Source organism: Bufo bufo, chromosome 10 (assembly GCF_905171765.1).
Source record: "Bufo bufo chromosome 10, aBufBuf1.1, whole genome shotgun sequence".
NCBI lineage: Eukaryota > Metazoa > Chordata > Amphibia > Anura > Bufonidae > Bufo > Bufo bufo.
In genome coordinates, this window is record NC_053398.1 from 50673265 (window position 1) to 50686046 (window position 12782).

At 41.7% G+C, this 12782-nt stretch overlaps 1 protein-coding gene across 1 annotated transcript in view; it reads left to right on the top strand.

The window, feature by feature from the left end:
* The first annotated feature begins 1913 nt into the window (after positions 1 to 1913).
* NAALADL1 (N-acetylated alpha-linked acidic dipeptidase like 1) overlaps positions 1914 to 12782 on the top strand; it is a 93268-nt gene continuing 82399 nt past the window's right edge. Inside the window, exons 1-3 of the mRNA XM_040410250.1 lie at positions 1914 to 2113; positions 9432 to 9604; positions 11667 to 11788. Coding sequence (XP_040266184.1) covers positions 1914 to 2113; positions 9432 to 9604; positions 11667 to 11788 — 495 coding nt within the window. The remainder of the gene's footprint in view (positions 2114 to 9431; positions 9605 to 11666; positions 11789 to 12782) is intronic.

Below are 12782 nucleotides of genomic sequence, written 5' to 3' on the forward strand. Positions count from 1 at the left end.
AGATAAAAATAGACAAATCGCCAGGACCAGATGGCATTCACCCCCGTATCCTAAGAGAATTAAGTAATGTCATAGCCAGACCCTTATTTCTGATATTTAAGGACTTTATACTGACAGGGAGTGTTCCACAGGATTGGCCTTATATACTATGTTACATTATCCCTGTACTGTGACATCACTGTATATGATATTTTTAAAGTGACATTAGTTTGTTTGTTATTTCTATACTCTGAAATCACTGTAAGCATTATCCCTGGTCTATAACTTTATTGTGTGCACTATTCCTATACTGCGGCATTACTGTTTATTAACCCTGTAATGTGAGTCACTGTGTTCATTATTTTTCTACTGTGACATCACTGTATTATCCACATATTGTGTAATCGCTGTGTTCCTTATTTTTTTTTTACTGTGACATCACTGTATTATCCCCGCACTGAGACATACAGTGTTTATTACCCTGTACTGTAACATCACATTGTACATTAGCCCTGTGCATTAGGCTAATTTCACATGATTAATCTTTCCATCCAGATGTGATACTTGTATAGAACACATAGCAACCTGACTGAATCCTGATTCAATAATTTCTATGGGTCATCATCTTTGTGTTCAGGAAAAATCACAGCATGTTCTATATTGTGCGTTTTTCGCGCAGCCTTGGCTCCATAGAAGTGAATGGGGCTTGTGTGAAAAACGGAAGGCATCTGGATGCAATGTGTTTTTTACTGATGGTTCTTAGGAGATGTAGATTGGTATTCTTCAGTCTTTCTTCATCTGCATGAAAAACGCATCAAAAACTGATTGCATCCGATTGCATCCGATAATGCAATTGCAGACAAAACTTGTGTGCAAAACCATCATTTTTATTCTGAACAGTTCCTGACACAATCCGTATCACTATATCACAAAGTGGCCTTAGGGAGACCAAACTAATCATAATGTATGTTTTATGATCTGAACTTGTTGCTGAAGGTGATCATGGTGGAGCGGGGCCCCATTACAGGTTTTGCTATGGGACCCTGTAGTAACTTGTAATAACCATGCAGGCACCATGCACATAGGGTTCGTTTACTAATCTGAAATACGCCTAAATGAAATGTATTTCAGGTGCAGATAGGACTTCCACCCGCTCACGCCAGGTCTAAAATTGTGGGCAGGGAAGGGGACGGGCCGGTAGGTCTGGCTCATTCATCATTTTCTACGCCTGTTTTAGGTGTAGAAAATGTTTTAAATGTAAGACAGCTCGGAAGCTATCTTACATTTAGAAGTGACGCTGGATGCGCCAAAGTTACGTAGAGGCCGGCACCTCTTCCTAACTTCTGCGGAACCATCGCCAGCGCAGGGCCTTCATTAAGACCGGCATCTAAAACAGGATCTCTTCCAATGCTCGCTTCTTGACTTGATCTCTAGAGATGTGTCATGGGTTTTTTCTTAATAAATAACTTCATAGTCTGATTAAATAATAATGCTTTGGATCAAAGGTGGATAGTCTTGTATATGTGCAGGAAGTAAACTTTGATGTGCAGAACATGTACCACTAGATTAATAAGCGTTTTTAAAAGTCAGTCTGTGATTGTAAATTTTATTCTCTAACACATCCTGCACTTCATGACCTCTGCAGGATTTCAGATTGGCAAGATGTAATAAAAATTAACATTGCCCTACCATAAATGCGGTGATAATTGCATCCAATAGGGACAAAGGACAGATATTGGTCACTGTGACTTAAACAAGTGTAGTAGAGCTGTAAACTGGTAATATGTTACTTGCACTGTGGGATATTGTGTTATAGAACATCTTCTTTTATTATCTCAACACAAATGTACACCAAGGTCATGATAAGATAAGTTTTATAAAAAGTTCAGAGCAAGGATATTTTACTTCTTTTGATTGTCTGGGAGAGAGGAACGATGAACGTGTGGAAAATAGTTGGTGGTGTTTTGGGGGGAGCTCTGATTTTGGCCATTGGATTACTCATTGGACACTTTGGCATCTCAAAGACCTCCGAGACACCATCATGGGTTAAAGACCTTTCTACCGATGTCGATGAAGCTTTCATTCAGGAGTTCATGAAAGAAGTAAGCAGTAATAACATCAGGGAACATCTGAGGTGAGAGAAAAAGATCTGTATAATAATGAAGACATAGATAATCAATATAGACTTCTTCTGAGACATAAATCTAGACATGCAGATGATTTGCAGTGATGACTGGTCATTCCAAAGTAACAAATCTGTTCTGATTAATGGGAAGTTTAATTCTGCTAATACATGATGGAAATACTCAATACTTCAGCTCCTATACAGTGGAGCTGAAGAGTAGCTTAGTCGCACACTGCTCGTAGTTTCTTTCTTTAGAATTTCATGGAGTCGGGTTCCCACCCCATCAAATGCATGAAGAGAAAACTCCAGAAAAAATCACAATGAACTGTGGGTCCATAGAAATATGCTTTGCCTACATTGAATCTGCGGCCAATGTTGATGTTACGTTTCGGCCAATTACGGCCTTTATCAAACTGGTGCCGCTTTGAGGGAGAAATAAGGATAATCTTGTAATATGGTTATCAGCATACTCAATTGTAGGCGTGCAGACGTGGAACCACAGCAAAATCTGGAACAAATCTACAGCGAAACAAGCAGTCTAGTCTTGCAGGAAACATAGCCCCCACTTCTGCTAATCCATTCAGTCTTCTGCTTGCTTAGATGCAGGTTCCAACATAGAAGGGGAAATGATCTAACACTGATAGGGGTAGAAAGTAAGGATGAGTGAATCGGTTCATGCATGAATCATTCAAAATAGCTTCCACCATTTTACAGAGAAGAAGGCTTCTACCACCAAAAAGGGATTTTTAGACTTTTCTTTAACCCTTAGAATACCAGAGGTTTTTTCGTTTTCATTTTTCTTCCTTGAGCCATAACTTTTTTATTTTTCCGTTCACATATCCATATGAGGGCTTTTTTTTTCAGTTGCCGGACAAGTTGTACTTTCTAATGCCACCATTTAATATGGCATACAATGTAGTGGGAAGCAGGAAAAAAAATACAAATGGGGTGGAATTGGAAAAAAAACGCAATTCCTCCACCGTATTACGGGTTTTGTTCCCACGGCAATGTGACAAAACTGACCTGTACCCTTCATTCTCTGGGTCAGTACGATTACAACAATACCACATATGTATAGTTTTTTTTTATGTCTAAATACTGTAAAAAGAAATTAATACTTTGAAAAAGATATTTCTTTTTTTACATTACCGTATTCTGACCCCTATAACTTTTTTATAGTTATATCTACTGAGTTGTGTGGGGGCTTGTATTTTGCAGGACAATCTGTAGTTTTTATTTTAATACCATTCTGGACTTTTTGATTACATTTTATAAAACATTTTGGGGGAAGAGAAGCAATGAAAAAAAATGGCAAATTGGCCATTTTGACCCTTTTTTCTGTTACACCATTCGCGTATTGGAAAAGTATTTTTATATTTTAATATTAGGGGCATTTTTGGACACAGTGATGCCCATGCTGTTCATATTTTTTGTTATTTATGTATTTTTTTTTTTATTTTACGGAAAAGGGGTGATTTAAACTTTTATATTTTTTTATATTTTTTTGAACATTTTCTTTTAACTTTTTTATGATTTTGAGCCTACAAAATATATAGATTTTTCTAATTTTGAACATTCATGGGTCTTTTAGACCCATATTTTTTACAGAATTGCCCATTTCTTATGTTGGCCTGCCACCTGCTGTCCAAAATAATAATTGCAGCTTCAATACCCTGGGTCTCAAATTCATTGTATTGAATTCAATTCAATTACCGGCCTCCTCATTGGCTGCAGAGGATGCCGGTAAGAAGCCTGGAAGCGCGAGCTTCTGGGTTTTTACCCTTTAGATGCCGTGATCTCACTTGATAATGGCATCTAAAGGCTTTAATGACCGCGATTGGCATTATTGGAGCAGGAAGGGCTCGTATAGATATGGAGTTATTTAGCAGTCCTTTACTATTACAGAGTATAGGGCAATAAATAGGGAAGCCTAACATCAACTTGATTAATAGCAACTAAGTGATGACTAAGTGAGCGATCAGCATCACTCAACATTTACTGGCTTTGATTTAATGAGCATTGTTAACTCTGTATCATTTATAACAATCCCACTAGGAAGGTTTATACATATTGTGTGGCCGTTGCCTGGGTTCCAGGGATTGCTCTATAATCTTCGTCTCCCAGCCCACAGTGACTTACCAATATAAGGGTGTGATATCTGCTATAAACCCATGGTCATTTGTGGTCTGGTGATCCCCTGGGTGGGTGTGTGATTAGGGGAATTGGTGTCATCTTACCCTGCTTCATTTCCTTACCCAGGAGCAAGTTCTCTGAGGCTGCGCCTGAGATACATAGGGCAAGCGCCCTGTTCTTGTGTGTTTTTTAGTGTTATTATTTTTAGTTTAGTATCCTTTTCAGGCAGTGAATACACTTTAGATTTGGACCAAATCAAATCTCACAAAATCAAGTTTAACCCAAAGCAAATCTAGTAAAAAGACAAGGAGAAATATGTAAAGTGTCTAGGACAGGCATGCTCAACCTGCGGCCCTAGGGCTGTTGCAAAACTACAACACCCAGCATTCCCAGACAGCCTACAGCAGGGCATGGTGGGATTTGTGGTTTTACAACAGCTGGATGGCCGCAGGTTAAGTATCCCTGGTCTAGGATATATTCAGACATGGCATATTTGTTGCAGACATATCCGCCATTTATCTTTATATCGGTTTTCCAGTCTGCCTTAACATCCTTTAATATATTCATTTATTAAGGTAGCTGTGTGGAACCACTGGGTTAACCAACAGATTTGACTTTGGACTAAACAGAAGGTCATTATCCTGGCAGTCCTCTGATATTCACCATTTAACCCCTACACAGAAATATAGACTTTGCTGCAGGGGAACCACCAGGCCTCTGCCTCTTAGTCACTGGGTGGGTAACACCTAACCCTCAAGGGTCAGAGACACAAGAAACCAGTGCAGGGCACTGAGGGGCAAAGAAAGTTTGTAGTCAGAGAAGACCAAAGTCAGGGCAGGCAGAGTAAGTGCTTGAACAGTCTGAGGTCTGGCAGGCAGTAAAGTGAAAGTACAGAGGTGCGATAAGTGCTTTAGTGCACCTATTTTCTGTTCTGGGCTGTGATCACTTGATAATGTCCATTTTGCTATTTTCTATTCCCTGTGGTGCTATGTCCATGGGCAGGGCAGTGATAGGGGAGTGTCTATGTAACTAGCTGGGTGGGAGGAGCTATAAACTAGCTGGCCATTGTTAGGGGCAGTGATAGGTGAGTGTCTATGTAACTAGCTGGGTGGGAGGAGCTATAAACTAGCTGGTCATTGTTAGGGGTGGTGATAGGGGAGTGTCTATGTAACTAACTGGGGGAGGAGCTATAAACTGTCTGGTCATTGTTAGGGGCAGTGATAGGGGAGTGTCTATGTAACTAGCTGGGTGGGAGGAGCTATAAACTAGCTGGCCATTGTTAGGGGTGGTGATAGGGGAGTGTCTATGTAACTAGCTGAGGGAGGAGCTATAAACTAGCTGGCCATTGTTAGAGGCGGTGTTGGAGATGTAGCAGAGAAAGGAGAAGTGCATCATGGGTTTGGTTGTATTCAGCAACAGGAAGTGCTACATACTGGATGGAAACAAACCAGAGGGATTGTTTACATGGTAATAATTGGTCAGGAAAGTCCAAACTGAAAAAGAAAAAGTATGGGGAAGATGTACATGAGATAAGCAGCTACAGTGGCATGCAAAAGTTTGGGCACCCCTGGTCAAAATTACTGTTACAGTTAAAGAGGACGTTTCACCGATTATTACACTATGAACTAACTATACAGACATGTAGAGCGGCGCCCGGGGATCTCACTGCACTTACTATTATCCCCGGGCGCCGCTCCGTTCTCCTGCTATGCCCTCCGGTATCTCCGCTCACTAAGTTATAGTAGGCGGAAATTCCAGTCCCTAAGTTATGGTAGGCGGAGTCTGCCCTTGTTCTGCTCTAGCGCTGGCCAATGGCAGCACAGAGCTCACAGCCTGGGAGGTTATTTTCTCCCAGGCTGTAAGCTCTGCAATGCGATTGGCCAGCGATACAGAAGAACAAGGGCAGACTCCGCCTACCGTAACTTAGGGAACGGAGATACCGGAGGGCATAGCAGGAGAACGGAGCGGCGCCCGGGGATAATAGTAAGTGCAGGGAGATCCCCGGGCGCCGCTCTCCATGTCTGTATACTTAGTTCATAGAGTAATAATCGGTGAAAAGTCCTCTTTAAGCAAGTTGAAAATGAAATGATCTCCAAAAGGGATAATGTTAAAGATAAAACACACTTTTCAACATTTTGCAATATTGGTGTATTACTTTGGTTTGGTACAATTTTAAAATGAAAAAAGGAAAGGAGTACCTTTCAAAAGTATGGGACCCCAAGTAGATTTAAGTGCCCCAGTAACTTTGATGTCTCAGAACTTAAATAGACTGTTAGGGTTAAGGCTTGTTCACAATCATCGTTAGGAAGGGCCAGATGGTGCAAATTTCAAAGCTTTATAAATACCCAGACTCTAACCTTGTCCCAAAAAACAGCAGCCATGGGTTCTTCTAAGCAGTTGCCTAACAAAATGGCTGAAGCCCATAAAGCAGGAGAAGGCTATAAGATAGCAAAGCGTTTTCAGGTTGCTATTTCCCCAGTTTGAAATGGAATTAAGAAATGGCAATTAACAGGAACTGTGGAGGTCAAGAGAAGATGTGGAAGACCGAGAAAGATTTCAGAGACAGCTGCTCATAGGATTGCTAAAAAAGGCAAATCAGAACCCCCATCTTACTGCAAAAGACTTTCAGTAAGATATAGCAGACTCTTATTTTGTGGTACATTGTTCTACTGTTCAGCGACACCTGCACAAATATGGCCTTCATGGAAGAGACATCAGAAGAAAACAATTCCTGTGGACCAATGAGGTTAAAATAGAACTATGAGCACAATGAGCAAAAGTAAGTTTGGAGAAAAAAGGGCACAGAATTTCATGAAAAGAACACCTTTCCAACCATTAGGGTGAATCAATCATACTTTGGGGTTGTGTTGCAGCCAATGGCAAGGGGATCATTTCATGGGTAGAGGGAAGAATGGATTCAATGCAAATTCCAGCAAATTCTGGAAGCAAACAGTACCAACAGTAAAAAGTTGAAAAGAGGATGGCTTCTACAAATGGATAATGATCCTACTTAAACACACCTAAACACACCTAAACACACCTAAAAATCCTCAATAGACTACCTCAAAAGGTGTAAGCTGAAGGTATTACCATGGCCTTCACAGACCCCTTATCTTAACATCATTGAAAATAGCTGAATAGACCTCAAAAGAGTAGTATATGCAAGATGGCTCAGGAATCTCACAGAACTGGGTGACTTTCGCAAGGAAGACTGGATGAAAATCCCTCAAGGAATAAAAGACTCTTGGCTTGCTACAAAAACTGTTTACAAGTTGTGATACTTGCCAAATGGGTTTCTACTAGGTACTAACCATGCAGGGTGCCCAAGATTTTGCTTCAAGCCACTTTCCTCTTTTTTTATTTTGAAAATGTAAAAGTTGAACATTAAAAATTATTTTTGCTTAAAATACAAAGGGAATGTGTAATCTTTAACGTTATGCCTTTTGGAGATCATTTCATCTAACTTGCTTGACTGTTCACAGTAACAGTAATTTTGACCAGGGGTGCCCAAATTTTTGCATGCCAGTGTACATGAGCAGATTTGTTAATAATCATACTATTCCCAGAACACCCCTTGAGGCTTTCAGAAATACATGCACATGCTGCAGAAAAAAATTCACTTAACCTTACTTAGGTTGTTCCAGTTTATCTCTGGTGTCTTTCCAGTCAGCAACCTTTCCTTAGCTCACTAATTAATAGGAATCTGTCATAATGGTAGATCTTTGAACTTAGGCTAGTTTCACATCTGTGGCAGCTATTCCGGCAAACTGTTGCGGCAGAGAACAGAATGCTAGGATTCTCCGGATCCAACACTTCTGGATGCAACTGGAATGCCCACCAGCCTCATTAATTGTAATGGGGTCCAGCAAAGATCCAGACGCCATCCAGCAAAAATGTAGAGACAGGAACTGTTGCACGCTGTTGAATGTGTCCAGCAGATTCCCAGCATTCTCTGCCAGAATTGTCAGCCGGATCACAATGCTGAAGATGTGAAAGTTACCTTAGACTAGTGGTGTGCCCCTTGAGTTCATCAAATATCTATGCCATGCAACACAACTCTCATTTGTAGCAAGAGGGGTCTGCACATGGATAGTTTCTCTCCCCTCACTTGGAGGGTGACTATGTGAGTACGGCCACCTACAAATGGAGGACATGGTATGGCACCCTGTTCTTAGTATTCAGCAGAGTGTGGGGGAAATTTATCAAAACTGGTGCAAAGGAAAACTGGCTTACTTGTCCATAGCAAGCCATCAGATTTACCGTATCCTTTTATTTTCCAAAGAAGCGCTGGAAAATGACAGGTAGAATCTGATTGATTGCTATGGCCAACTAAGCCAGTTTTTCTTTGCACCAGTTTTGATAAACCTCCTCCTATGAGTCAGTGTGACACAGAGCAGTGTATGTACGCAAAAAAGGCAGCAGACCATGCTGGTTTAGAAAGTCTGTAAGAAGCAATGAATAAAACATGTGAACAATACCCCAAGCATTCAAAACACTTCTTTTAAAATAAGGGACTCAGACCTTGCTCAGGATCTTTTTGACCAGTCAGTAGTATATTTGGCTCCGCAGTCAAGGGTAGAGGAAGGAAACAGGTGGACACAGATGTTACTTGAGCCCTACCTTTAATGATTTCACGTAGGGCAACAAGTTTGGCAGAGGCAACTAGCTTGACGGTTACATTCTCACGTTGGGCAATGAGCTTAGTGGTTACAGCAATCTCTTAAAGAGGGCACAGTTTTAGTCAGAAAAAGGCTTACTCTCTCCTCTAGCATTGCACTCAACTTCCATGGGTATGATCAATCTGTCTTTAAGTCCCCTCTGCATGACAAAAAGAAGACTATGCTGCTTGTCAGGTCTTAGCAACTCTTCTCCTGGTGCACTCTGGACAATCCAGCACAGATGTCTGTACAGGCTATGGATCCTCTTCACTAATACACAAGCCACAGTACTTCTCTTCACAGCGCACTTTATGCACACAGTCTGGAACAGCTCTCACACACACACACAGACATTTTTTCACGTGCGGTATCTGGGTGGTTTCTTCCTCCTGACTTGGCTATTCGTAGGTCCATGGACACTCAAGGGTTGCTAGACATTTTTAGTGCTGCTGTTAGAGCCCTGTTTTCTCTAATGTTATTTCTTGGTGTAACCCACCATTGTAACCCAACATAAGTAATCTCTCCATTTTGTACAGGAAACTCAGTGCGAAACCTCATATGGCCACAACCAAGGGGGATGAAGACTTAGTGAAGATGATCCTAAATCAATGGAAGGACCCAACATTTGGACTTGACGATGCTAAGGAGGAAAGATACGATGTCTATCTATCCTTCCCTAAAGCAGACCAGCCCAACAATGTCCGAGTTGGTATGTAAGAGTCAAATGTCCTGGGAGAAACTTGCAAGTGCCACACAATAGTCATAAAATGTGCTTCACAAAGTGATTTCTTTTGGTATGGAATACTGACCTGGCATGACCTCAGCACGCAGAACAGAGTTATGTTTCTGGCTCTGTTTTCTGTGTCATATCTGGTATCAATGGCTACTGGGATCAGCATGGGGTTCCATATGTCGACCCCCCCCACCGATCAGATATTGATGATCTATTCTAAGGATAGGGCATCAGTATCTATAACCTGGACAAACCCCTTTAATTTGTCAGATAATGTATACTCTTTGCCACATCTTTAATGGATTAAAAGGGTTGCCACAGAAAATTTAGCATTTAGACCGTTAAATACAAGGCACTTACTAATGTATTGTGATTGTCCATATTGTCCCCTTTGCTGGCTTGATACATTTTTCCCTCACATTATACACTGCTCATATCCAGGGGTTACATCCAACGCTGCAGCACAGATACAAGGTGGCTGGGACGGGAGCTGCTTCACATGCCTGCTTACACGTGCTCCAACGGTGCCAGCACGACCACTGGATTGCAGGATGGTCATAACCATGGAAACAAGCAGTGTATAATGCACTTGAATAATAAATCTAGCCAGCAAAGGAGGCAATATGGACAATCACGATACATTAGTAAGTGCCTTGTATTAACTTTGTCTACATGGTAAATGCAATTTGCTAAAGTGAGACAACCCCTTTAAGTAAAAACAACACCAACGGTTATAAAATAAAATGTATATTCACCTCTCCAATCCCCTGCCAATCCAGCACAGTCTCTCTGGCGGACCTCCCAGTCTTTGTTTATATATTTATGTCGGGTTTACATGAATGTTCCTGTGAATGCTCGTCCCAGATAATCGGCCGCAGATCACCCGAAGAACTAGCAAAGTGTTCGTTCATCGGGTGAAATGATTGTTAGTGCGGACACCCGAATCATCGTTTCTGGGCAGCAGATCGTGCTGTGTGAACAGAACTCTGCTGCCCAGAAAGAATGGGGGTCATTTATTATTAGACATACGCCAGATTTGGTCACAAAAGGGATTTGCGGGCGAATCTGTGACTTTTCCCTGCTCATGCCAGATTTAAAAAAGGGGGCATGGTGTGGGCGGGCCGACCAGCCAGTCTCATTTATCATTTTCTACGCCTATTTTCGCATAGAAAATTATCTAAATCAGGGATGCCCATCCTGCGGCCCTCCAGCTGTTGCAAAACTATAATTCCCAGCATGCCTGCACAACCTACAGCTATTAGGGCATGCTAGGAGTTGTAGTTTTGCAACAGCTGGAGGGCTGCAAGTTGAGTATCCCTGATCTAAATCTATGCTAGCAAGGGAGCTGGCGTAAATTTAGGCCGGCAGTGGATGCGCCTAAGTTATGTAGAGGCCTGAGCCTCAACTTAGGCGCATCATGCGTCAGCGCAAGGGGTATTAGGAGCAGCGTTTTATATGAGGGCGAGCTATGACAGCAGTCACCCCTCGTCCTCATACAGTTTAGGTGAACCCTACTTGTAAATGCAGCGCTTCACCTCTACTGAGGAGCAGGCAATTATTGGGAAGGAACACTTTCTTCCAGACAATAGCTTATTGCATCAAGTCGTGTAAACCCACTTTTAGCCATGTGCCATAGTACTGGCATTGTGCTAGTGGTACATCACTTGACTGCTGAGGAAAATGATTGGCTGCAGCAGTCACAGCAAAGACCGGAGGGACTGCTAGGGCCTATGTGCTGGATCGGCAGGGATGAGTATCACTATTTCTAGTTATTTTATAGCATTTGCTGCTGGTTTTATTCAGACTGGATAAATGCTAGTTTATTATAATGCCAGTCCATAGATTGTTAAATGGTTCTTTGAAAAACACCTGTGGAATTTTAAGAGATTAGAAAAAGGTGTCTTTTGCCCCAGAAGCAGCGCCACACTTGTCCATGGGCTATTGCAGTTGTGATAACACAAAGTTATTTTTCATAAGTTCTTTGTAATGCAGTTAATTAAATATTTTCAACGAATCCTATCTTCTTTTCACACATCAGTTACGTCGAGTGGTGAAGAGAAATTTATGTCACGACTCACTGAAAAATTCCTAACTGGTGATCAGAGTGATCCCGATGTGGTTAAGCCATACGCTGCGTATGCTCCCAGTGGAAATCCAAAGGTACGCCACAGAGACTCCCAACATTGGTAGATGACTTTTACAGTCTACACAGAAACAGGACAAAACTCAGTCACATCTATTTGAAATGCTGGTACAGTTTCATTACACCTTGTAAATATTTCAACTAGCCGACATAGATATAGATTATAATAAGACATGGAATACAGTTATAATTAGAGAGTTTTCAAAGACAGGAAACTGGATGGATGAGAGGGATAAGGGATCTGTTTTACAACTCCAGATTGGAAAAACTAGGATTTGTATAAAAACTTTTAATTTCAATTATGTTTCACATAAGGCAAAGGCATTTCATCAGCAATACAGGAAGGGTTTTTTGACAGTAAGAGCAGAGTGCTAATGCTAGTGTGACAAGAGTAAAAAACATCACTAAGGGCTCATTCACACGACTGTGTGTGCCCCATGCCGTACTGTGGTCCTTAATGCACGGGCTCCAGCCATGTGAATACCGTATTGCGTCGCTGACCCATTGACTTGAATAGGTCCGGAATATACGGCAAGAGATATGGACCCGAAAGCCCATGGAAGTGCTTCGTAGTGCTTCTGAGCCGTATCTTGCTCCAAGTCAATAGGCACAGAATACGGGCACAGGGCACACACGGTCATGTGAATGAACCCTAAAGAAAGTACCGTATTTTTCGCTGTATAAGATGCACCTGACGATAAGACGCACCTAGGTTTTTGTGGAGGAAATTAAGAAAATAAAATATTTTGAACCAAATGGTGTGCTTTTGGTGGGTTTTGAACTAATGAGAGATCTGTGGATGGGGCACTGTTATGGGGTATCTGTGGATAGGGCACTGTTATGGGGGATCTGTGGATGACACTGTTATGGGGATCTGTGGATGACACTTCTAGGGATCTGTAGAGGACACTTATAGGGGGATCTGTAGAGGACACTTATAGGGGGATCTGTAGAAGACACTTATAGGGGGATCTGTAGAAGACACTTATAGGGGGATCTGTAGAAGACACT